This window comes from Coregonus lavaretus (assembly GCF_964263955.1).
Source record: "Coregonus lavaretus genome assembly, chromosome: 12".
NCBI classification, from domain to species: Eukaryota; Metazoa; Chordata; class Actinopteri; order Salmoniformes; family Salmonidae; genus Coregonus; species Coregonus lavaretus.
In genome coordinates this window covers 37,720,828-37,732,431 of record NC_139999.1, presented here as the reverse complement: position 1 = coordinate 37,732,431, position 11,604 = coordinate 37,720,828, and the positions used below count along the sequence as shown (strand labels likewise).

Genomic DNA, 11,604 nt, shown 5'->3' with positions numbered 1-11,604 from the left:
ATCAACCCTCAAACCAAATTACAGTATATCAAATGTTGGACCCACTTAACTTAATTCATTGGAAGCTTAATTTCCATGTATGGACATCACTTCAGATTTCATTTTGTAGATTAAATTGACTTTCACTTGCAGAACATAAACTCTCACCTGACAAATATTAAGTATGCAATCTCTTATCTGATAATCTCTAATCTCTTTTTTGATAATTATAATTGATGGAATGTCAAGTGTAAGCAACATGCAGTGTTGTACCTAAATACTGTTAACATTAGTCTCTCATCGCTATTCACTACAACTCTCTAACCAGGAACTTGCACAAGGACTGTAACTGGGTGCTGGGTGGAGGCTTTGGGCCCAATTCAATAAAGACCACTAACTAGATTACTGTGGTGAGACAAAACAATTTGAGAGAGTGTATATTTAGATTAATGTGGTCTAATTCTTTCCATGAAAATAATGTTTGCCCCGACAATCAAAAAGAAAGGCATAATAATTCCAACATCAACACTGTTGTTTACCTTTCCCTGAAACCTCAGGGGTATACTACAAAGCAGAATCAATAAGCTATAGCCAGCCATCTTTGATAAACAACCAGAATTAACTGTAGATTTTCTGATTCATTAAGAAAGCTAAACTAAGGTATATGTTTTTGGTTGTTGCGTCAATTAGACCATGCCCATTTCAAGATTATCTTAAAAAAAGCAATTTCAGAATATTTAGGCAAGTTCACCGGCCAACTCCTTGATGCTGCTTTGTGGTATACCCCTCAGGTGAAATGTTTCGCTTAAATATATGACCCAGTGAGTATTCCCATAGGGATAGTTGACAGGTATGTAAGTGGATGTCTTACCGGTCTGAGTTCTGTCACGTCCCAGCCCAGGTAATCTGCCGCACGCATCATCTGGGTGATGATCCGATCCACTTCCTTATTGAGAGTAAAACCACAGATTATTATGGAGACGTGTACTCTTTCACAACTCCTACTGTTCACTACAACACTGTACAGTGTACACTACATCACCTTGATTTAATTTGCGAGTAGAATGTATTCATAATACAGAAAGTACATTTAAGTCAAGTTGCAGTCACTTACTGAGCTGTCCAGGAGTCCGTTGCCATCTTTGTCGTAAAGTTTGAAAGTAACTGAAAGCACAACAGGTCATGAAATGAGTAAATCAATAACAAATCCTTTGTTTTCACTCACTCCTTGTCTCTCCTCACTGGTCAATTGAAAGCAGCTAAAAGATCAACCCATCATGGAATACAAACTATCATACAGAATTCCATTGGTGAAAAGACAGTAGGCTACTCAGTCCTCACATTCCAGTTTGTCTCGCGGCTGTCCCTCCTCCAACACAGAGAAGTAACAAGATACATCTTTGAGGTACACTCCACCTGAGAGACAAAACCAGGACTTTATTCAGATGTTTAGCAATTGGAACTTATATATCATATCAACAGACCCCATAATCAAGCAGGCAGCCATACATAGTATGCATCAAAGTACAACATATCGTAAACTCATGAATGTTCACATCAATGCGTTCACTTTTTAAGAGCAATTGATGGACATTAAAGGTATAAGTTAGACATATCATATACATGATATTATACATAGATATACTGTATATCATACACAGTAATAATATATAAGAGTTGGTGGGATGGTGGGGCTCACCCCCTTTGGGTGGAGGGCTCCTCATATAAACGTCTCGCTCTGCATTCTGGAAGTAGCGGAAAAGGCGTTGGCAGAAATCAGCAGGAAAGTCGTCCGCCTCCAGATAGGTCTTGAGGAACAAAGAGAAGCCCACCGCATCGATGCGCTGAGATTCCAAACAGAACATTAGAGACAACAAGGGTTGTGTGGTGTAATCTCCAGTCAACATAGGGTGATGGCAGAAGGATGGGACATGGTAGGAATAGGCCCTCTTGAAGCTCACCTCTCCAAATCTGTGCTGGACCAACCGCCCGCCTGCATGGAACTCTTTCATCACATCTTTCACTCTCAGACTGCCATCTGCATAGAGGACAATACTGAAGGTCAACACAGGGGATACAAGCATATAAAGATAAGCTAGATATGGGACTGGCAGAAAAGTCTAAATGATAAAATACATGTTTTGGCAACAATACATTTGAAAATCCAATTACAACAGGGCATAAGATGCAGTACGTAAACCACCAGCAGAAGATGTAAAATAAAACAAACAAATACACAGGACATCTGACAGGCGAAATAGACGCCCCTTTAAAGAGTTAAAAACCTCTGCCTGTTGGGTTCCATTCTAGTGCTGCTCTTTGAGGTTTAGGCCGGGTAACTGTAAAGCACTTTGTGACAACTGCTGATGTAAAAAGGGCTTTATAAAATACATTTGATTGAAATTCGATTGACTATATGAAACTCCAGTGAGGCAAGGGAGCAGTACCCTTTCGTGCAGTCTCCCTGTTCACCCTCTTGGAACATTACCCCTAGATTTAGTTGAGTCATATGAGAACATCCATAAAAACATTGGTTCAAGGTGCATGCTGGATTAGAGAGGATCATGTAGAACAAAAAGTACATCCACACTGTCTGGTATAATGCTCCCCAAATATTCATTTTATATATACACTACCGTTCAAAAGTTTGGGGTCACTTAGAAATGTCCTTGTTTTCCATGAAAACATACAGTTAGGGAAAAAAGTATTTGATCCCCTGCTGATTTTGTACGTTTGCCCACTGACAAAGAAATGATCAGTCTATAATTTTAATGGTAGGTTTATTTGAACAGTGAGAGACAGAATAACAACAACAAAATCCAGAAAAACGCATGTCAAAAATGTTATAAATTGATTTGCATTTTAATGAGGGAAATAAGTATTTGACCCCCTCTCAATCAGAAAGATTTCTGGCTCCCAGGTGTCTTTTATACAGGTAACGAGCTGAGATTAGGAGCACACTCTTAAAGGGAGTGCTCCTAATCTCAGCTTGTTACCTGTATAAAAGACACCTGTCCACAGAAGCAATCAATCAATCAGATTCCAAACTCTCCACCATGGCCAAGACCAAAGAGCTCTCCAAGGATGTCAGGGACAAGATTGTAGACCTACACAAGGCTGGAATGGGCTACAAGACCATCGCCAAGCAGCTTGGTGAGAAGGCAACAACAGTTGGTGCGATTATTCGCAAATGGAAGAAACACAAAAGAACTGTCAATCTCCCTCGGCCTGGGGCTCCATGCAAGATCTCACCTCGTGGAGTTGCAATGATCATGAGAACGGTGAGGAATCAGCCCAGAACTACACGGGATGATCTTGTCAATGATCTCAAGGCAGCTGGGACCATAGTCACCAAGAAAACAATTGGTAACACACTACGCCGTGAAGGACTGAAATCCTGCAGCGCCCGCAAAGTCCCCCTGCTCAAGAAAGCACATATACATGCCCGTCTGAAGTTTGCCAGATGAGACCAAAATGGAGCACTTTGGCATCAACTCAACTCGCCGTGTTTGGAGGAGGAGGAATGCTGCCTATGACCCCAAGAACACCATCTCCACTGTCAAACATGGAGGTGGAAACATTATGCTTTGGGGGTGTTTTTCTACTAAGGGGACAGGACAACTTCACCGCATCAAAGGGATGATGGACGGGCCATGTACCGTCAAATCTTGGGTGAGAACCTCCTTCCGTCAGCCAGGGCATTGAAAATGGGTCATGGATGGGTATTCCAGCATGACAATGACCCAAAACACACGGCCAAGGCAACAACAAAGGAGTGGCTCAAGAAGAAGCACATTAAGGTCCTGGAGTGGCCTAGCCAGTCTCCAGACCTTAATCCCATAGAAAATCTGTGGAGGGAGCTGAAGGTTCGAGTTGCCAAACGTCAGGCTCGAAACCTTAATGACTTGGAGAAGATCTGCAAAGAGGAGTGGGACAAAATCCCTCCTGAGTTGTGTGCAAACCTGGTGGCCAACTACAAGAAACGTCTGACCTCTGTGATTGCCAACAAGGGTTTTGCCACCAAGTACTAAGTTATGTTTTGCAGAGGGGTCAAATACTTATTTCCCTCATTAAAATGCAAATCAATTTATAACATTTTTGACATGCGTTTTTCTGGGATTCTTTTGTTGTTATTCTGTCTCTCAATGTTCAAATAAACCTATCATTAGAATTATAGACTGATCATGTCTTTGTCAGTGGGCAAACGTACAAAATCAGCAGGGGATCAAATACTTTTTTCCCTCACTGTACATGAAATTTGTTTGAATAGGAAATATAGCAAAATGCATGGGAAATGTAGTCATTGACAGCGTATTACTGCAGAATGCTGTGGTAGCCATGCTGGTTAAGTGTGCCTTGAATTCTAAATAAATCACAGACAGTGTCACCAGCAAAATACCCCCACACTATAACACCTCCTCCTCCATGCTTTACTGTGGGAAATACACATGCAGAGATCATCCGTTCACCCACACCGCGTCTCACAAAGACACCAGACCAAAGGACACATTTCCACCAGTCTTATGTCCATTGCTCGTGTTTCTTGGCCCAAGCAAGTCTTTCTTATTATTGGTGTCCTTTAGTAGTGGTTTCTTTGCAGCAATTTGATCATGAAGGCCTGATTCACACAGTCTCCTCTGAACAGTTGACGTTGAACTCTGTGAAGCATTTATTTGGGCTGCAATTTCTGAGGCTGGTAACTCTAATGAACTTATCCTCTGCAGCAGAGGTAACTTTCGGTCTTCCATTCCTGTGGCGGTCCTCGTGAGAGCCAGTTTCATCATAGCGCTTGATGGTTTTTGCGACTGCACTTGAAGAAACTTTCAAAGTTCTTGACATTTTCCGTATTGACTGACCTTCATGCTTATTTGAGCTGTTCTTGTCATAATATGGACTTGGTATTTTACCAAATAGGGCAATCTTCTGTATACCTCCCCTACCTTGTCACAACACAACTAATTGGCTCAAACACATTAAGGAAAGAAATTCCACAAATTAACTTTTAAGAAGGCACACCTGTTAATTGAAATGCATTCCAGGTGACTATCACATGAAGCTGGTTGAGAGAATGCCAAGAGTGTGCAAAGCTGTCATCAAGGCAAAGGGTGGCTATTTGAAGAATCTCAAATATAAAATATATTTTGATTTGTTTAACACTATTTTGGTTACTACATGATTCCTATGTGTTATTTCATAGTTTTGATATCTTCACTATTATTCTAAAATGTAGAAAATAGTAAAAATAAAGAAAAACCCTGGAATGAGTAGGTGTGTCAAAACTTTTGACTGGTACTGTATATACATATATCATAGTATAAATACATAGTTATTGTATACATTGTATATATAGAGCGAGTGGGCATGTGGGCTGAGCTGACATTTAACAATACACACACCAAAAAACAAAGCAATGTTCGTCTTTGTAATTGAGGCGCTATGCCTTTTTAGGGCTTTTAAGCTCCAACTCCTTTCCTAATGTACCAAAAAAAACGGTGGATTATGTATTTGTTCATACATTGGAGAAAGACTGCCACTTAAGTACTGTGGCCAGCTTGTATTACCTTATAAATTAAAGTATAGTGGCTGGTTGGGGTCTACTTGGGGAGAGTGGGTCCACCGAGAGACTGAAATGGGATGAGTGGAGGCCCCACGTACACCTCAGAGAAGAGTCTGATGCCCTCCCAGTCACCCCATCCCAATCCCCCAGATAAAGCCCCTCTCCCTTCTCACCAATAACCACCATTAAATCTTAGTTATAATGACAAACAAGGAATAATAATGATTCAACATCCTTTCCTAATCTGTCCAGAACTCTTATTCATTTTACAGCGGGTTTGCCAATCACAATATAAGAAATAAAATTACATCGTAATAAAATTAAGTCCTTCCTTCACTCACTCCGAAACCAAATCCATCCCTCTCCACCACCCCCTTCCAGTTCTCCCCCCCTTTACCCCACCCAAGCCAAGCTTATCCCAACCTCCCATCCTTACCCCCTTCCTTCTTCTCAGACATATTTACACCCCTCTTTACATCTACGTACTCATCCATTCTCCTTCATTCACACACAACATACCCTATGCCTCCGCACACCCATTCTCTCCCGCCCTCCTACACATATTCACCCTGCTTCACTCTCCCATTCACATGCACCGACACACACACACACACACCCTCCCGCCCATTCACATCCATAGAACAATTATTGACAATTATTGACATACATGCTATATTTCCTCTTTTATAATCGTCTTTTCAATGTCCATGTATCTCATTGGCATCTGCTAATTATGTTGTTACTTCCTAGAGAAGAACAGTTACTTGGGGACAACAGTCTAGATTGTATTGGGGGGGAAGGGGGAAGGAATATTATCCATTTACAATAAGCTGGTCTTGGGTATCACTGTATGTAGCCTTGAGTGTTTTTCACTTTTTTCCCAATTCTTCCTCTCCTCTAGTCATTCGGCTCTTTCAACTGGAAGGGGTTCCTGCATCCTGTTCAGGGCTGCGCTTTTGAACACCATCCTCTGTGTTCCCTTCCATACCCACAGCACTGCCGGGAATCAGAGTTCCTCCAGTGACTGTCTGATCAGAATGAATTACTTGTTTTTTTTCCTCAGTTTAGCAGACACGTCCTGGACAAATCGAATGGACCGGCCATGGATTTTGATCTCCTTTCCCCCCCTGTGCCTTCAGAATGTTGACTTTGGTCTGATAGATCCACAGCTTAAAGATTACCATCCGATCCGATGGCATCGCTCCAGAGCCTCCAGTGACACATCCAAGCCAAGCTCCTCCAATATCAGCTTGATCACGTAGCCGTAACCGTGTAGCTCAGTTGGTAGAGCATGGCACTTGCAACGCCAGAGTTGTGGGTTCGATTCCCACGGGGGGCCAGTATGAAAAAAATAACAACAAATAAAAAATGTATGCACTCACTAACTGTAAGTCGCTCTGGATAAGAGCGTCTGCTAAATGACTAAAATGTAGTTGGAAAGGTCTCTTTTTTCCTTGTCTTCCGGTAGGGACAATATTCACGTTGTTTTGTCTCATTCTGTTTTCTTGCTGGTCCAGGTCATCTTCTAAAGTTTTAACCTTTGTTTCCAGAAGGCCAATTTTGTTGTCCTGTTCGTCCACACGCCCACCCTGTGTATGCCTATCTGACACAATAAATGACTTTCCTTTCGAGCAAATCTACTTTTTTAACAACGAATTGTAACAGTCAATTTGTTTTGGATAGCATAGAGAGTATTTTAGCAATGTTTTCCTGGATATCCTTTAGCTGTTCATTGCTCTCATTTGCATCTCCAATATGTTCCTTGTCTTTTCCTCTAAGGGAAGCCATGGCTTGTTGAGTTTGAGTCGCAGCGTCGCTTTACCCACAGATTGGTTCGCTGTTGTATATAACTGACCGTTCACTCTCTCCTGGTTGTTTGGGGATATATTGAACTATTGATTTTAGAGGCTTAATTTAAACTATGTTGTCTGGCTTCTACATATAAATCCCAGTTTTGACAGTACAAAAAAATACCTACTCACTCCCCATGCGTCCTATCGGTATACGCATGCGCCTCCAGGTGGTGGTTCCCAAGTATTAATAATAATAATATGCCATTTAGCAGACGCTTTTATCCAAAGCGACTTACTTCAATAGGATAAAAATTTTACCCAACTAGGTCTTCGTCAGGTCCATTAGACCTAGAGCCACAGACTGTGGAAGTTAATTCTAGAAGTATGGTATTAGCATTGTATCTGACCCACCTTTCCTTTTAATAAAAAAAATGGCACTCACATTCCATGTACTGCTGCAGCTGGATGAAGTCCACAGGGCTCAAATCCCTCCCGTCTGGGTCTGTAGCTGTGTCTTTAGCTAGGTCTGGAGCTGTTTCTGGAGCCGCCATGGTCGCCAGTTTCTCCCACACTGGCCAGAGAGACTGAGGGAGAGAGACGGGAGAGTGACAGAGAAGGTGAAAAAAGAATAATCCCCCCCCAAAAAATAAAATAAAGTATAAATAAAAAAAGGGAAAATAAATTAGTCCACTTTGAGTCCAGAAGCAGTAAATTACCAAGTCGGCGAAGAAGGGGATATAGTGAATGTCACAACTCTCAACTATCTATGAATAGTGAGCGTGACGTCCCACGAAACAGGTTTGTCCCCATTCTTTGCGCTGCATCACACATACTAGGTGTACAAAAAATAAAGAACACCTTCCTAATATTGAGTTGCACCCTCTCCCCCCTTTTGCCCTCAGAACAGCTTCAATTTGTCGGGGCATGGACTCTACAAGGTGTCGAAAGCGTTCGACTGGGATGCTGGCCCATGTTGACTCCAATGCTTCCCACAGTTGTGTCAAGTTGGCTGGATGGGTGGTGGACCATTCTTGAAACACACGGGAAACTGTTGAGCGTGAAAAACCCAGCAGCGTTTCAGTTCATGACACAAACCTGGCACCTACATACTCTTCCAATTAAGGGAATCCCTTGAGAATGACTCTCATCACCCAAGGAAAATAAGTATTTATTCTACGTCAGTACTTTGTTCCAGTGGGCTGGAAACTTTTGGGGAAAATCAAATGACTTAGAGAGAATCAACAACAGACTATAATGCATACTGCTGCTCATTTCATAACTACATTTGATCAATGAGGATGTCACTAAGTCAATTGAAGTCTACACACGTTCAATGTTTTTTTTTTTTTTGCATCAACAACATAGACCTAAAGTCACTTTCCAGAGGTATCCTTTTTTGTATGAATGTAATTGACAATAGATTACATTACCCAAAGAGGACAAAAAGAGAAAATACAAAATTTAAGAGGCATGTTGTTCAGGACATTGTTCAGAGGCTTGAAGGTTTTGGGTTAATTGTCAAACATTGGGATTAAGGGTACATTGTTTAACTACCTGATTTGGTTTCATTCTATCTTGACAGGGTACATCCTGTAATATCCTGTACTGGATTACCAGAGTAATGTCAGATTAAATATTTTAGAAACCCTGCTTGAGAAAAGCTGCTGACATACAGTAGTGGGCTGCAGTATAGCAACATCATGATTCTTGACACCAGCTTTGATCTTGGCTGAGGAGATGAAGTTGTGGCAGGGCCTCCTGTAGCTCAGTTGGTAGAGCATGGTGCTTGCAACGCCAGGGTTGTGGGTTCGATTCCCACGGGGGGCCAGTATGAAAAATTTATGCACTCACTAACTGTAAGTCGCTCTGAGCGTCTGCTAAATGACTAAAATGTAAATCCCTAATGCATGGCTGACTCAAGGATCAAATACAATGAGTTAGTCAATCAGTCACCTACACTTTACCTAGACACCTGAGTCAACAATTTTGACAAAGCAGGATCCCATGAGGAAATAGTGGGAAGGGTAGGGAAACCGGTCTGTGCAGAAGGTATGAAAAGCACAAGCAGACCTTTTCCTTAAAATTGCTTTTATATGGAACGTATTCTTTTAGATTCAAACTCTATTGTGTTCTGTGTAAGTCATTCCATATGTAGCCTACACAGATCCAACCAATATTTATACAAACTTGAGTTGAGAAATAATGACAATGGATGCATTGGAAGTCTTACCGGTCGAACATAAAATTACAGTGTAGACTAAAGTGACCTAAATCAGTTCCAACGTTGTTAGTCAAACAAGTCCATGGCGCGGTGTCCCCATTCTTTGCGCTGCATCACGATGTGTAGGCATAGAGAAATATTTTGTTTGACATTTTATGGAAAATAATAATACAACATAAATAAGCCTACACATTGCATATTATCGACAAGTGGTTATTGCTCTTTCAGTAGGCTACACTCATTGCTTATAGGTGGAGACGAATCAATTGTAAGGTAATGTAAGAACAGCTTACTTTGGTGAAGTGCGTCCTAATAGATGGCTGTGGTGATGAGGGACAAGTGGACCCGAAAGAAACCCGCTGTCCACCGTAGAATTCGGTCGAATATGGGTGGTTAGAACGGCTACGCCACTGCTATGGCCACAGCTAAGTGATCAGATGTTGTTAGTGTATTAGGGCATTATATAAAACCAAGGGATTAGCGGGCGGTGAAGGGCTTGCCGTTTGCGACAATTATACTAGCACCGCCTTGGTGACAATATTACAGGACAGTTCCTGCTTAGATTGTGGGAAATAGAGTGTAATTTAGGGTGTAACGTAATCCATTGGGACAGGAGGGGGCCCTTCTCGCGTTTGACTTTTGACAATGGATAACTGACAGAATAGGATACTACAGATTAAAAATACAAGAGCCACGGAATCATTGTTATCGAGTGGACAGGTGAGGAAGAATAGAATGTAGCAAATTCTTTGTCAACCTTGTTACAATATGGGGACAATCACAGTAGTCCGGTTAACACCTAACTTGAAAACAGGGTTGTATTTATTACGCCGAGTGTTCTTCTTTTTCTTTAAAAGTTTTATGGCAGACTACACCTATTTGTGTATTGCCGCCACCTACTGTACGGAGTATTGAGATAATACAAAATACAAAAATAACAACCATCCCAGTCCCACTACTTCAGTCACATTCAAATCTCATCCCTACACAGGCTCATGTGCCTTTGAGGGCAGAACATTCATCGACAGCATTCCTTGTAATGCCTCTGCAGAAAAGTTCGTTAGTCCCAGAAAACGCTCAGCCGCACTCACAATAATGCCTATTTTCTCCGATTTCCGCTGTACAGTTGATAGCCAAAGTAATACACGCTACAAAGTCCACCTTCTTAACATACAACATGTCAGGATCCCTCTGTTGACATGGAACATCAGTTTGTGTCTCTACTCCTACTACCATTACTTCTTCAACTTCACGCCTTTCTTACACTCTTCTCAACGCCTCTGGATAGGAGACATTCTGGACAGCCCTTATTCTTACCACCTCTGTCTCCTTCACCCTAACGGGACACTTCAGAAAAGTCTGTGCATGTTCACCACCACAATTGCAGCATTTAGACTCATCTGGCATTTAATACTCCTCCCGTCTACATACACATGACCAAATAATTTACAATTATCACACTGCATGGGTTTGGGCACGAAGGCTCTCAGAGGGAACCTCATATAACCCAAATACACGTGAGAAGGGTGAGACTCTTCATCAAAAAAACAATATAATGGATGTACGCCGATTTTGTTGCAAAACCTTTCTTAAATGGAAGCAAACGGAACGAAGCGGGGAGGGACCTACCTAAATTTGTCCAATAGAAACTCTCGTTGACGTTTTACAACTGTTTGGACTAATGATTACAGCCCAGCTCTCCTTGCGCTGTGAGTCACGTGGGTCGCGTCAGACAGGCTACAATCACAGGGCAGATGGAACACTTGTTTTAAAACTATTCACTTCATTTATTCAGTTAACCAGGTACTGTCAAGATAAACATTTGATATAGTGTGTTTTGTCAAATTGAAAACGGTTATTTATTCTATGATTGTATTTGTACAAATATGTTTTGCACAGATCTTGAGCATTTATTTTTGGGATCAACTGGTGATAGGGTTCAGCTTGATGGTAAAGATATTTTACTTTTATTTAATAATCAGGATTTGGATCTGAACATAATATGCATAATGAATCTCTTTATGTATGGTAAATATGTTATACATAAATACAAG

At 41.4% G+C, this 11,604-nt stretch overlaps 1 protein-coding gene across 1 annotated transcript in view; it reads right to left on the bottom strand.

Moving 5' to 3' along the window:
• LOC311138107 (diacylglycerol kinase alpha-like) overlaps window positions 1–9,961 on the bottom strand; it is a 24,839-nt gene extending 14,878 nt beyond the window's left edge. Inside the window, exons 1-7 of the mRNA XM_084172769.1 lie at window positions 9,844–9,961; window positions 7,772–7,913; window positions 1,941–2,017; window positions 1,679–1,823; window positions 1,321–1,395; window positions 1,094–1,143; window positions 851–925 (exon numbers count right to left, since the gene is read on the bottom strand). Coding sequence (XP_084028895.1) covers window positions 851–925; window positions 1,094–1,143; window positions 1,321–1,395; window positions 1,679–1,823; window positions 1,941–2,017; window positions 7,772–7,880 — 531 coding nt within the window. The 5' untranslated portion in view covers window positions 7,881–7,913; window positions 9,844–9,961. The remainder of the gene's footprint in view (window positions 1–850; window positions 926–1,093; window positions 1,144–1,320; window positions 1,396–1,678; window positions 1,824–1,940; window positions 2,018–7,771; window positions 7,914–9,843) is intronic.
• Window positions 9,962–11,604: the final 1,643 nt, after the last annotated feature.